This window comes from Micromesistius poutassou, assembly GCF_964030765.1.
Source record: "Micromesistius poutassou genome assembly, contig: SCAFFOLD_501, whole genome shotgun sequence".
NCBI classification, from domain to species: Eukaryota; Metazoa; Chordata; class Actinopteri; order Gadiformes; family Gadidae; genus Micromesistius; species Micromesistius poutassou.
Genome location: NW_028178215.1, coordinates 14,700 through 29,724, shown reverse-complemented (window position 1 = coordinate 29,724; position 15,025 = coordinate 14,700). Strand labels below are relative to the sequence as shown.

Below are 15,025 nucleotides of genomic sequence, written 5' to 3'. Positions count from 1 at the left end.
CAGGCTAGCTGTGTGCCATCAGGCTAGCTGTGTGCCATCAGGCTAGCTGTGTGCCATCAGGCTAGCTGTGTGCTATCAGGCTAGCTGTGCCATTAGCTTTACTTACCTCAGGCTAGCTGTGTGCCATCAGGCTAGCTGTGTGCCATCAGGCTAGCTGTGCCATCAGGCTAGCTGTGTGCCATCAGGCTAGCTGTGTGCTATCAGGCTAGCTGTGCCATCAGGCTAGCTGTGTGCCATCAGGCTAGCTGTGCCATCAGGCTAGCTGTGTGCCATCAGGCTAGCTGTGTGCTATCAGGCTAGCTGTGTGCCATCAGGCTAGCTGTGTGCTATCAGGCTAGCTGTTCCTTGTATGTTGGGTTCAGCGCTCTGACCCTTTCAGTTGTTTGTCACCAGTGATTTGATAACAATATCTATTAGTAGCCTATTAATAGCCTATTAATAATGGTACTAGTGTTAGTATTATGGAATTATTAATAGTAATATTTGTATTATTGTTAATAATAATGGTATTATTGTTATTATAATTCTGAATATTGTGTTATTATTGGGTCCATGCGTCTTGATTCCAGTCTTAAGTGTGATTCTACTGTTACACACACCAGCCTCATGTTAGCATTTGGATCACTAAGTGTGTGTGTGTGTGTGTGTGTGTGTGTGTGTGTGTGTGTGTGTGTGTGTGTGTGTGTGTGTGTGTGTGTGTGTGTGTGTGTGTGTGTGTGTGTGTGTGTGGGGGGGGTGATTCAGTGCCAAACACATATCACACTTTATTAAACACCATGTGTGTTCTCCTAAATAGACCACACACACACACACACACACACACACACAACCAAACGGTTATAAGGAAGTGTTAGTAGTGTGTAATATTCACAGATATATGACGCAGTACTTATCGTGCGTGACGTGAGAGGAAATGTTTCAGACGTGTTTGTATACACACACACACACACACACACACACACACACACACACACACACACACACACACACACACACACACACACACACACACACACACACACACACACACACCGTCCCTGTGTCGGGTTTCGGTCAATAACATTGTGTGTTAATGGTATCTGTAATGGAATGCAAATTATTATTCTGCACACGTGCAATGCTACACACACTGGCGCACGCTCACACATTGTAATGTTATGAAGCATGCGCCGTAATGATATCTTTAATTGACTAATTAACATTTCACACACTAGCTGTGAAGATAAACACACACACACACACACACACACACACACACACACACACACACACACACACACACACGTTTAACGACAAAGAGCAACAGTCTGCACTGTAATGATTTCTCTCTCGCGCTGCTGGAGCAAAATAAATAAATAAAAACACGCACATGCGCGCTCATGCGTGTGCGCGTACATTTATTCCTTCGATTTTCACCACGGAGGACAAATTCAACCCTAGGAACGGCGGAAATGTGAAGTGAAGCTCGGCGGGGCTCGGGGTGGTGCGGCAGTACCTGTGGGGGTCTCTGGACCCGGAACCATTCGGCAGACAGGAAACTCCCACTTTAACGGCGGCGGAGCGGCCGTCCAGACGGGCCGCCTCACACACTGACACGGGGCGGAGAACACTCCGCCGCTGGAGAAAGACGAGCAAAAACCACCGCGGACCGACGGAAAACACGCGCTTCGGCGGAAACGGACAGTACGCGATTCGAGCACACGGAGCCGGGACTCGAACCATGGACCCATCGGGGCCCCGCGGGCGGAAACACTAGTTTTAGCGAGCGAGCGGAACGCAGCCCTCCTGGGTCGATGGAGACGGAGGCCTCACTGGGTGTGGAGAACAGGCCCCGCTGACACGCTGCGAGCCCCCCGACCCCGCGGCCCCCCGGCCCGGCCCCCGCGGCCGCATCCTCCCGCCGCCCGTCGTCGAGCCCCCGCCGTGTGATCAGGTAACTCCGGCGAACAAAGGCAGGGGGGTGGAAGCGAGCGCGAGTTCCGTTAGCACTAGCCACCGTCGGCTACCTAGCCTGGTAGCCTAGCCTGTTAGCCTAGCCTGGTAGCCGCGGTGGCTAGGCTACACGGCTGGAACGCATCCTTTATGCCCCGCGCGCTAGTGCGTGCTGCTCCGCGCACGGTGCGCCGCGCAGCCCGGCCCCCCGCCGCCACAGCGCGGCCCCCTCGCGGCTCTTTGTGCTTTTAATCACGTTTGTACCGAAGTTGCGCGGTCGGTAGAGCTGGGTCTCTCCCCGTAGAGCCGTACCGATGAACGCTCCGGTGACCCGCCGTGTTGTGTTCCAGGCTGCGGACCCCGGAGCTGGTTGTCGAGGGAGACGGAGCGCGTACCCCCCGGCCGGCCTGCAGGAGGTCTGCTCGGTGCGCAGTCCTCCGGTAAGATGCCCAACTTGTCAAAATATGGCGCCATTTGGCTGCTATCTCACTCACACACACACACACACACACACACACACACACACACACACACACACACACACACACACACCAGTGTTGAGCACCGAGAGGTTGTGGTTCTCGGAGTGAACGCGGTACCGGGCACGTAGCGCACCGAGTGGGTCGTGTTGGGGGAACCGTTCCTACTGTTGGGTGGACCGGTTCCGTCAGGTGTAATTAAAGCTTGATTAATGTTGTTGCTGTTCATTGATATCTCTCTGACAATACCTCACCTAAAACAAATGATCGTATGGTGATAGACTTTAGGTCAATATCAACATAAAACATGTTCAGTATATATCGATAAGAGACTGGACCACTGAATCCAGCAGCTGGTTTGTTACACAAACACGGCTCTGTACTTATTTACAGTATCTGAGTGTTCTTCATTGTTGTTGACATTGGAGTATTTATCAATGAAGAGCAGTGGAAGGTTTAACACCAGTGTTTACATCCAGCATGGTAGTTCCTAGTCTTTTTAAGTCATTAAAATGATCAATGGACATCGGTCAGTATGAGTTATGTGGTGATGTGTGTCTCAGCCGTATGACCCCTCAGCATGACGTCGTGTTCACAGAACGTATCTGGACCCGACTAGCAGGGAGCTGATGAACATCTCTGCTCATTGAACTTTATTCAATTAACCTCATTATTTAAATCTAATACCCTAGACCCCCTAGACCAGGATCCTAGACCCCCTAGACCAGGACCCTAGACCAGGACCCTAGACCCCCTAGACCAGGACCCTAGACCCCCTAGACCAGGACCCTAGACCCCCTAGACCAGGACCCTAGACCAGGACCCTAGACCCCCTAGACCAGGACCCTATACCAGGACCCTAGACCCCCTAGACCAGGACCCTAGACCCCCTAGACCAGGACCCTAGACCAGGACCCTAGACCGGGACCCTAGACCAGGACCCTAGACCAGGACCCTAGACCAGGACCCTAGACCCCCTAGACCAGGACCCTAGACCAGGACCCTAGACCCCCTAGACCAGGACCCTAGACCCCCTAGACCAGGACCCTAGACCCCCTATACCAGGACCCTAGACCAGGACCCTAGACCCCCTATACCAGGACCCTAGACCAGGACCCTAGACCCCCTAGACCAGGACCCTAGACCAGGACCCTAGACCCCCTATACCAGGACCCTAGACCAGGACCCTAGACCCCCTACAGCCAGGACCTTAGACCCCCTAGACCAGGACCCTAGACCCCCTAGACCAGGACCCTAGACCCCCTAGACCAGGACCCTAGACCAGGACCCTAGACCCCCTAGACCAAGACCCTAGACCCCCTAGACCAGGACCCTAGACCAGGACCCTAGACCCCCTAGACCAAGACCCTAGACCCCCTAGACCAGGACCCTAGACCCCCTAGACCAGGACCCTAGACCAGGACCCTAGACCAGGACCCTAGACCGGGACCCTAGACCCCCTAGACCAGGACCCTAGACCGGGACCCTAGACCCCCTAGACCAGGACCCTAGACCAGGACCCTAGACCAGGACCCTAGACCAGGACCCTAGACCCCCTAGACCAGGACCTTAGACCAGGACCCTAGACCCCCTAGACCAGGACCTTAGACCAGGACCCTAGACCCCCTAGACCAGGACCTTAGACCAGGATCCTAGACCCCCTAGACCAGGACCCTAGACCAGGACCCTAGACCAGGACCCTAGACCCCCTAGACCAGGACCCTAGACCCCCTAGACCAGGACCTTAGACCAGGACCCTAGACCCCCTAGACCAGGACCCTAGACCAGGACCCTAGACCAGGACCCTAGACCCCCTAGACCAGGACCCTAGACCAGGACCCTAGACCAGGACCCTAGACCCCCTAGACCAGGACCCTAGACCCCCTAGACCAGGACCCTAGACCCCCTAGACCAGGACCCTAGACCCCCTAGACCAGGACCCTAGACCCCCTACAGCCAGGACCCTAGACCAGGACCCTAGACCAGGACCCTAGACCCCCTAGACCAGGACCCTAGACCCCCTAGACCAGGACCCTAGCCCCCCTAGACCAGGACCCTAGACCAGGACCCTAGACCCCCTAGACCAGGACCCTAGACCCCCTAGACCAGGACCCTAGACCAGGACCCTAGACCCCCTAGACCAGGACCCTAGACCCCCTAGACCAGGACCCTAGACCAGGACCCTAGACCCCCTAGACCAGGACCCTAGACCCCCTAGACCAGGACCCTAGACCCCCTAGACCAGGACCCTAGACCAGGACCCTAGACCCCCTAGACCAGGACCCTAGACCCCCTACAGCCAGGACCCTAGACCCCCTAGACCAGGACCCTAGACCAGGACCCTAGCCCCCCTAGACCAGGACCCTAGACCAGGACCCTAGACCCCCTAGACCAGGACCCTAGACCCCCTAGACCAGGACCCTAGACCAGGACCCTAGACCAGGACCCTAGACCCCCTAGACCAGGACCCTAGACCCCCTAGACCAGGACCCTAGACCCCCTAGACCAGGACCCTAGACCAGGACCCTAGACCCCCTAGACCAGGACCCTAGACCAGGACCCTAGACCCCCTAGACCAGGACCCTAGACCAGGACCCTAGACCCCCTAGACCAGGACCCTAGACCCCCTAGACCAGGACCTTAGACCCCCTAGACCAGGACCCTAGACCCCCTAGACCAGGACCCTAGACCCCCTAGACCAGGACCCTAGACCAAGACCCTAGACCCCCTAGACCAGGAGCCTAGACCAGGAGCCTAGACCAGGACCCTAGACCCCCTAGACCAGGACCCTAGACCCCCTAGACCAGGACCCTAGACCAGGACCCTAGACCAGGACTGGGATCAGGATTCCTGGCGCTCCAGAGCTGGAGGTCGGAGCGACGCTGGTAGTTTAAATTTAGCCGTCCTCTACCCCCCCCCCCCCCCCCCCCCGGGCTGAGAGGACCCCCCCCCCCGGGCTCTCCCTCTGTCTCTCCCTCTCTCTCCCACTGTGTCTCCCTCTATCTCCCTCTCTGTCTCTCCCTCTGTGTCTCCCTCTGTCTCCCTCTGTCTCTCCCTCTCTCTCCCTCTCTCTCCCCCTCCCTCTTTCTCCCTCTGTGTCTCTCCCTCTCTCTCCCTCTCTCTCCCCCTCCCTCTCTCTCCCCCTGTGTCTCTCCCTCTCTCTCTACCTCTCTCTCTGTGTCTCTCCCTCTCTCTCTCCCTCTCTCACTCCCTCTATGTCTCCCCCTCCCTCTCTCTCCCCCTGTGTCTCTCCCTCTCTCTCTACCTCTCTCTCTGTGTCTCTCCCTCTCTCTCTCCCTCTCTCACTCTGTGTCTCTCCCTCTGTGTCTCTCCCTCTCTCTCTCACTCTGTGTCTCTCCCTCTCCCTCTCCCTCTCTCTCCCTCTGTCTCTCCCTCTCCCTCTCTCCCTCTGTCTCTCCCTCTCCCTCTCTCCCTCTGTGTCTCTCCCTCTCTCTCCCTCTCCCTCTCTCTCCCTCTATGTCTCTCCCTCACTCTCTCTCTTCCTCTGCATCACTGCCTCCAACACCTGGGCTGAATCTCCTTAACCAATCAGACGGCCCCCTGGTTCAGTTCAGTACAGACCCCCAGTACAGACCCCCAGTACAGACCCCCAGTACAGACCACCAGTACAGACCAACAGTACCTCAGTACAGACCACCAGTACCTCAGTACAGACCACCAGTACACAGTACAGACCATCAGTACCTCAGTACAGACCACCAGTACAGACCCCCAGTACAGACCACCAGTACAGACCACCAGTACCTCAGTACAGACCACCAGTACCCCAGTACAGACCACCAGTACCTCAGTACAGACTCCCAGTACAGACCACCAGTACCTCAGTACAGACTCCCAGTACAGACCACCAGTACCTCAGTACAGACCACCAGTACCTCAGTACAGACCAGCAGTACAGACCACCAGTACCTCAGTACAGACCACCAGTACCCCAGTACAGACCACCAGTACCCCAGTACAGACCAGCAGTACAGACCACCAGTACCCCAGTACAGACCACCAGTACCCCAGTACAGACCACCAGTACCCCAGTACAGACCACCAGTACCTCAGTACAGACCACCAGTACAGACCACCAGTACCTCAGTACAGACCACCAGTACAGACCACCAGTACCTCAGTACAGACCACCAGTACAGACCACCAGTACCTCAGTACAGACCCCCAGTACAGACTCCCAGTACAGACCACCAGTACCCCAGTACAGACCAGCAGTACACAGTACAGACCACCAGTACCCCAGTACAGACCACCAGTACCTCAGTACAGACCACCAGTACAGACCCTCAGTACCTCAGTACAGACTCCCAGTACAGACCACCAGTACCCCAGTACAGACCCCCAGTACCTCAGTACAGACCACCAGCACCCCAGTACTGGGGGTAATTAATGAGTTGCATTGTAATCGTTACTGTGTGTTCACACCAAACGCGACACGCTTCATTACAAAGTCAACGTAGAGACGCGAATCGGGCAATTTTTTTGTCGCCGAAACCCGCGACAAGATTTGATTGACGGTGTGACATTTTTCCTCGTGAACGGCGAGCGCGTTCACGAGGATTTGCAGCGCGACAAATTCGCTGAAGTTGAAATATTTGAACTTTTCCGCGGCATTCGCGTGAGACAGCCAATCAGCGTTCACTCCCTGTGGGTGAAGTAACGTAAAACAGCCAATCAGCGTTCAACCGGCCGACCGTTCCCTGCACTCCGCAGTGAACCGCAGCTCGGAGGAGAAAGTGATTGTTGCCGTTTGCGACTCCCGGAGCTCTGTATAATATTATATGATATGATATTATATATATAAATATCTATATAATATAAACATATATATAATATCACGGCACAAAGCGGTGTGCGCCTCCGGGTGATATTATGAACCCATGAACGACGGGCCTTCCCACGTCTCTCCCTCTCCCACCACAGGTAGAGACACGGTGGTGGTGATCTCGGCCGTGGTTGATGAGAACGAATCGGCATAAAGCACCGTTGGCGGGAGAAAGATGTCAGACAAAATTCGCTGCAATGACTGCACAGCGACAGATCGTGATTTGTCGCGCGGCAACATTCGCCTGTTCGCGCCAACAGGCGAAACGTGTCTTTTGGTGTGAACGCACAGTTAGGGTTGATTAGTGTATCGTTGTACCCTGGCCACTGGTTAACCCACTGGTTAACCCACTGGTTAACCCACTGGTATGAGATGTGTGGGTCCTTGTACCCTGGCCACTGGTTAACCCACTGGTTAACCCACTGGTATGAGATGTGTGGGTCCTTGTACCCTGGCCACTGGTTAACCCACTGGTATGAGATGTGTGGGTCCTTGTACCCTGGCCACTGGTTAACCCACTGGTTAACCCACTGGTATGAGATGTGTGTTCCAGCTTCATTAAGTCAGCTCCGGTCCCCCTCCTGTCCCCTGGTGTCCCACCGTGGGACCAGTCAGCTCCGGTCCCCCTCCTGTCCCCTGGTGTTCCACCGTGGGACCAGTCAGATCCGGTCCCCCTCCTGTCCCCTGGTGTCCCACCGTGGGACCAGTCAGCTCCGGTCCCCCTCCTGTCCCCTGGTGTTCCACCGTGGGACCAGTCAGATCCGGTCCCCCTCCTGTCCCCTGGTGTCCCACCGTGGGACCAGTCAGCTCCGGTCCCCCTCCTGTCCCCTGGTGTCCCACCGCGGGACCAGTCAGCTCCGGTCCCCCTCCTGTCCCCTGGTGTCCCACCGTGGGACCAGTCAGCTCCGGTCCCCCTCCTGTCCCCTGGTGTCCCACCGTGGGACCAGTCAGCTCCGGTCCCCTGGTGTCCCGTCACCGTGGGACCAGCCTTTGGCTAACGAGGTGAGGTGTTTAATTGCTCTGGTTGTGTTTCCTCAGGCCCTGTGATTGGTCCAGTGTCAGAAGAGGAGGAGCCACTGGTCATCTCTGTCTGAGCGCTACAGCGGGTCCGCCTCCTGTCCAACACTAAGCCCAGCGGCCCGGGGAGCGCACCAGGGTGGTCTCTGCCCCCCCCCCCCCCCCCGGGGACATGTTCCAGTTCAGTAAGTACCCCATGGACATCCTGGAGATGCTGAGCGGGCACCAGGCGCACCAGTTCAAGGGGCTGGGCCTGGAGCGCCAGCTCAGCCACCAGCAGCAGGTGCAGCTCAGCCACCAGCAGCAGCTGCCCCCGCAGCACCAGGGGGCGGGCGACGCGTCGGGGGGGCTGCTGTCGGGCCTGGGGCTGGGCTCGCTGCAGGGCTCGCTGCAGGGCTCCCGCGGCAACGCCTTCGCCGACACCTCCTCCATCTTCGCCAAGATGAGCGCGCCGCCGCCGCCGCCGCCCATCCCGCACCAGAGCCAGTCGTCGTCGTCGTCGTCCTCCTCCCACAGCTCCCGCAAGGCCAGCAAGATGAGCGGCGGCGGCGGCGGCGGGGCCTCCTCCTCGGGCTACCCCCAGTTCCTGCGGCCCTTCCACCCGGCGGAGGCGGCGCTGGCCCAGGAGCAGCTCCACTCGGGGATGGGCCGCTTCGACTTCGGCGGCGGCGGCGGGGTGGGCGGCTCGGCGCCGCCGCCGCCGCCGCTGCACCCGGGCCTCTCGGTGCCCCAGCCCGCGCCCGGCCCCTCCTCCTCCTCGCCCTCGCCCTCCTCCTCGGGCGCGGGGGCCAACGGGGGCCCCGGCGGCGCGGCGGTGCCCCTGGTGGGGCAGTCGGACCCCCGCAGCCTCCACCAGCAGTTCAGCTGCATGCTGGCCGCCAACCAGTACTTCCTGTCGGGCGTGCCCACCAACAGCAGCCTGGAGCAGTTCCTGGTGCAGCAGGGGGGCCACAACCACCTGGGGCTGGGGCTGGGCCAGGGCGCCGGGGACCCCAACCCGGGCCTGGCCCCGCCCCCCGCCCTGCACTCCTCCCACGGCCACGCCCACTCCGCCCCCCAGCAGCAGCAGCAGCAGCAGCTGCCCCCCCACTCGCTGTCCCACCCCCACAGCCACGCCCACCACCCCCACCCGCTGCACCCCGCCCCCCAGCCCGCCCCCCTGGGCGGCTTCGACTTCCAGGGCATCCCCGTGCTCTCGTCCAATCAGATCGCCTCCCTGATGCAGCAGGAGGCGGGGCTGCCGCTGCCCCTCCCCCTCCACCTCTCCCTGTCCAAGGAGGAGGCGGCCAAGGCCGGCGACTCCTCCTCCTCCTCCGCCTCCAGCGGCGGCAGCCGCCGCAAGAAGGCCATGGCGGGGTACCTCCCCCAGAGGAAGGCGGAGAGCGCCGCCCACGCCGGCCACGCCCACGGCGGCGCAGGGGGCGTGGCCAACTGCCACAACAGCTCCTCCTCCTCCGGGGGCCACGGCTCCGCCTCCAGCCTGGTGGGGGGGGGGGAGCCCCACCACTCCTCCCACCACTCCTCCTCCTCCTCCTCCCAGCAGCCGTCCTCCTCCGCCGTCTCCTCCTCCTCCTCCGCCCCGCCCTCCTCCAACCCCACCTCCGTGCTGGTCGCCAACGGCAACCAGCCCAAGCCGCAGGAGGGCCAGGGCTCGTCGGGCGGCGGGGGGGGCTCCGGGGGGGCGGAGCCGGAGGCCCTGTACCACTGCGGCGAGTGCGGCAAGACCTTCACGCACCTGTCCAGCCTGCGGCGCCACCTGCGGAGCCACGGCCTGACGCCCGAGAGCCAGGCCAAGGGCCGCGCCGGGGGCCGCGACTCGCCCAGCCCCGAGCGCGTCTTCTGCTGCGGCGACTGCGGCAAGGGCTTCAAGAAGAGAGGCCACCTGCTGCAGCACAGCGTCACGCACTCCCAGAGCCGGCCCTTCGCCTGCGCCGTGTGCCACAAGTCCTTCAACCGCCGCGAGTCGCTGACGCGCCACGAGAAGATCCACGACGACAAGCCGTTCCGCTGCCCGGCGTGCGGCCGCTGCTTCAGGGAGAGCACCTCGCTGCTCAACCACGCCGCCTCGGGGACCTGCGGCAAGCCCCCCCGCAGCGCCAAGCCCCGCCCCGGGGGAGGGGGCGGCGGCGGCGGCGGCGGCGGGGGGGGGGGCCACGGCGCCGGGGGCTCCGGGGGCGGCGGCGGGAAGGGGGGCGGCGGCGGTGGGGGGGGCGACGGCTCGGCGGCAGGGGGGGGAGGGGGGGGGATGTCCAACCACAACAAGTACAGCCCGGACTACAACCGCAGCCGCTACCAGGGGGGCCACGGGCCCTACGGCGCGCTGGACGACTACCAGCGCCGCTCGCACTCCTCCTCCGTCTACTCCTCGGACGGCTCGCTGGGCAACGGCATGAGCGGCCAGACGCTGCGCAAGGCCCCGCTGGCGCCCACGCTGCACCCCCACCCCCAGAGCCAGCAGCACCAGCACCAGCAGCACCAGCAGCACCACCAGCAGCACCTGCCGCTGTCCTCGCTGCTGGACGACTCCGAGGACGAGGTGACCAGCAGCGCCATGTCGGCCATCGCCGCCGCCGCCGCCGCCTCCTGCGACATCAGCTCGGAGGGCCGCGAGGAGCGCCGCGACATCATCGGGGGGCTGCTGGGCGGCCTGGGCTTCGGCCCCATGGGGGGCCCGTCGGGCGGCGGGCTGGGGGGCTCCACCATGCCCCTGTCCCACCCCAACCACCCGCAGCCCAAGGCCAAGAGGCCCCGCAAGCCGCGGGACAAGAGGGACCCGGGCAGCGTGGTGCGGCGGCGGCGCAGCCCGGGGCCCCCGGGGGACGGCTCGGAGCGGCCCTACTCCTGCCAGTCCTGCGGCAAACGCTTCCGGCGCGCGGAGACGCTGCGGCGCCACACGCGCGTCCACACGGGCGAGAAGCCGCACGCCTGCGACGTGTGCGGCAAGACGTTCCGCGAGCCCTTCCACCTCACCAAGCACCTCACCGTGCACTCGGGCCAGAAGAACTACAAGTGCCACATCTGCGGCAAAGTGTTCGCCTACGCCCAGAGCCTGGTGCGGCACGGCAAGCTGCACCGCAAGGGCGAGATCGACAGCCAGGGCCGCCGCGTCAAGGGCGGGCTGGGCGCGCACGCCGCCGCGCCCGCCGGGGACTTCTACTCGCCCTCGTCCTCGGGCGGGGCCCCGGCCTACGCCCAGGGGGACAAGTCGCCCACGCACGGCACGCCCTCCCAGCGGCTGTACACCTGCACCGTGTGCTGGAAGTCGTTCCGCCACCACTTCCACCTGACGGCGCACCAGCAGACGGCGCACGGCGCCGGGGCCGGCGCCGACAAGTCGTACCGCTGCGACGCCTGCGGCAAGTCGTTTGCCTACTCCAACAGCCTGGTGCGCCACAAGCTGTCCCAGCACAGCCTGGACCGCGCCGCCGGGGGCCAGCGCGCCGCGCCGCCGCCCGGCGCCGGGGGCTACTCCCCGGGCTACTACGAGCAGGGCGGGGCGGCGGGGTACCCCGGGGGAGGGCCCGCCCACGGGGCCCCCCAGCCGCAGCAGCAGCAGCAGCAGCAGCAGCAGCACCCTTTTCAGTACCGGTCCAAAGCGCCGGCGCGGCGGCAGGGCCAGACCAGGAAGCACCACAAGAAGAAGAGGAAGGTGGTGATCCACAGCATCATGCGCGACGGCCGGCTGGTGGGCATCCCGCTGAGTAGGGCCACGCGCCGCAAGCTGCTCATGATCCGCAGGAAGAGGGGCAAGCTGCAGGCGCAGCTCAACCGCAAGAAGCTGCTGGCCCAGCTGCGCATCAAGGGCGGCGGCGGGCTGCGGGTGAAGGCGTGGTGCGGCGGGCCGGTGAAGGTGTCCGGGCTGGCCTCCATGGAGGTGCCCCTGAAGCGCTACCCCTGCCCCGTGTGCCCCAGCACCATGTACGCCCGGCGGGCCTCGCTGCTGCTGCACCGCGCCCTGCGCCACCCGCCGCGCGCCGCCGGCCGGGCCGCCCGCCGCCGCTGCCAGGTGTGCGGCCGCCGCTCGTCGTCGCTGGGCCGCGCGCTGCGGCACCGCGGCCGCCACCTGAGGGCCGGGGCCTTCCGCTGCCCCCGCTGCCGCCACAGCTTCTGGAACGCCAAGCTGCTGCTGCGCCACCGCTTCTCCTGCCGCGGCGCCACGGGGGGGGGGCAGCGGCAACTGGGGGCTCCTGAAGACCAAGTCCCCCCCGGCCCCCGACGGGGCCCCGCCCGCGGCCCCCCCGCAGGCCGCCCTGGACCCCGAGGCCCCGCCCCTGGCCACGCCCCCGCCGCTGCAGGTCCACTCCCCCCCGCCGGGGGACATGTCCCCGGGCGCCATGCCGACCCCCGCCCAGGGGGGGGGCCCGGCGGAGCGCTCCACGGTGCTGACCGAGTACAGCCAGTAGAGACCTTTTGTACGCCGCTCCTCTGGCCCCGCCCCGCCCCCCCCCCCCCACCAGCGGGGGCGGGGCTATCACGGAGACCATGTGACTATTGTGAGTAGCTGGTCCCTCCGGGCCCTGCCTGTGAGCAGTCCCGTACTACTAGTAGTAGTGTAGTAGTACTACTGCACTGCTAGGAGTAGTGCAGTAGTACTACCCTCTGTGTTCATGTTACTCACCTCATGGTTGTAGTCGTCGTCGTGTTTCTTTGTTACCCCACTGGAGAATTTTGCTCTCCCCTTTTATAAATATATATAAGTATATTCAAACGGTTTGAAGAGCAGGCGAGGGCCCCGCAGAAGAGCAGAACCATGGGCCCCCGGGTTAGGGCCCGGGGTTAGGGGCCCCTGTGTTAGGGGCCCCTGGGTTAGGGGCCCTGGGTTAGGGGCCCCGGGTTAGGGGCCCCTGTGTTAGGGGCCCCTGGGTTAGGCCCCCGGGTTAGGGCCCCTGGGTTTGGCCCCCGGGTTTGGGCCCCGGGTTAGGGGCCCTAGGCTAGGGGCCCCTGGGTTAGGGCCCCTGGGTTTGGCCCCCGGGTTTGGGCCCCGGGTTAGGGGCCCCAGGCAGCGGAGTGGGGTACCCTTTGACCGCCGCACTTCCTGTCCTGACAGGAAGGGGGGTCCTGATCTAATTTGGTTTCCTCCTCAGGCCTCTGAGGGGAGGGGGAGGAGGCTAGGGGTCACGGCCCAAGGGTCAAGTCCTAGGGGTCACGGCCTAGGGGTCACGGCCTAGGGGTCACGGCCTAGGGGTCACGGCCTAGGGGTCAAGTCCTAGGGGTCACGGCCTAGGGGTCACGGCCTAGGGGTCACGGCCTAGGGGTCACGGCCTAGGGGTCAAGTCCTAGGGGTCACGGCCTAGGGGTCACGGCCTAGGGGTCACGGCCTAGGGGTCAAGTCCTAGGGGTCACGGCCTAGGGGTCATGCTCGTAGTCCTCCTTTAGGTCCTCTTGTAGGCAGCGTTGGGGGACAGGATGTGGGTTAGGGGGAGGAAGGGGGTGTACTGTACAATTCGTATTATATTTTATTATATATTGATCATTTGCTGTTTTATACTCCAGTATCATTTCTTTGTATGTTGTTCTGGTGGGGGGGTTGAAGGGAGGTGTTTGTAAAACAGGATGAGTTTAATGTATCGATGTGACCTTTGACCCGTCTCTCCTAGCCCACCGAGGCCACTTTTGCCCCAAGTTTCTTTGTTTTGTAACATGTAAACATAGTTCATTATGTAGGTCCTTCCTGTCCGTGTTCTTACCTTTTTTTATTTTCTTGTTTTCTCCCCTTTCTGTCAAACTAAAACGTGTAATATTACTAAATCCCTTTTCTTTGCCTACAGTGAGTTGTTGAAACCCCTCAGAAGTCAATAAATCCTAAAATGCTTTTGTGTGCTGCTGGTCGTGTGATTATCTTCCACCTCTGAAGGCTTCAGAGGACCCCGCATGGCCCTGGTCACCATGACAACGGTAACCCTGGTCACCATGACAACGGTAACGATGTTACTGGTGAGTGCAGCGCAACTCTCATCCTTAGCTCTGACTCTTTATTCTCTACAAACTTTGGGACCAATCTCCTTCAACACTGTAGAGTCAGGGTTAGTCTAGGGTTAGTCTTTAGGGTTAGTCTCTAGGGTTAGGGTTAGTCTAGGGTTAGGGTTAGTCTCTAGGGTTAGGGTTAGTCTCTAGAGTTAGGGTTAGTCTCTAGGGTTAGGGTTAGTCTCTAGGTTTAGGGTTAGTCTTTAGGGTTAGGGTTAGTCTCTAGGGTTAGGGTTAGTCTCTAGAGTTAGGGTTAGTCTCTAGGGTTAGGGTTAGTCTCTAGGGTTAGGGCTAGTCTCTAGGGTTAGGGTTAGTCTCTAGAGTTAGGGTTAGTCTCTAGAGTTAGGGTTAGTCTCTAGGGTTAGGGTTAGTCTCTAGGGTTAGTCTTTAGGGTTAGTCTCTAGGGTTAGGGTTAGTGTTAGTAAGGGTGTAGTTAGAGTTAGGTAGAGTGTAGTTAGGGTTAGGTAGGGTGTAGTTCTGTTAGGGTTAGGTAGGGCGTAGTCTCTAGGGTTAGGGTTAGTCTCTAGGGTTAGGGTTAGTCTCTAGGGTTAGGGTTAGTCTCTAGGGTTAGGGTTAGTCTCTAGGGTTAGGGTTAGTCTCTAGGGTTAGGGTTAGTCTCTAGAGTTAGGGTTAGTCTCTAGGGTTAGGGTTAGTCTCTAGGGTTAGGGTTAGTCTCTAGGGTTAGGGTTAGTCTCTAGGGTTAAGGTTAGTCTCTAGGGTTAGGGTTAGACTCTAGGGTTAAGGTTAGTCTCTAGGGTTAGGGTTAGTCTCTAGGGTTAGGGTTAGT

The 15,025-nt window shown here is 61.0% G+C and overlaps 1 protein-coding gene across 1 annotated transcript; it reads left to right on the top strand.

Moving 5' to 3' along the window:
• The first annotated feature begins 1,433 nt into the window (after positions 1-1,433).
• Positions 1,434-14,086, top strand: LOC311374683 (uncharacterized protein). The gene is given in 4 exon segments (XM_084490479.1): positions 1,434-1,933; positions 2,283-2,372; positions 8,296-12,432; positions 12,434-14,086. Coding segments are annotated over 2 exon segments (4,230 nt in total). The 5' UTR covers positions 1,434-1,933; positions 2,283-2,372; positions 8,296-8,446; the 3' UTR covers positions 12,678-14,086.
• The last annotated feature ends 939 nt before the right edge of the window (positions 14,087-15,025 follow it).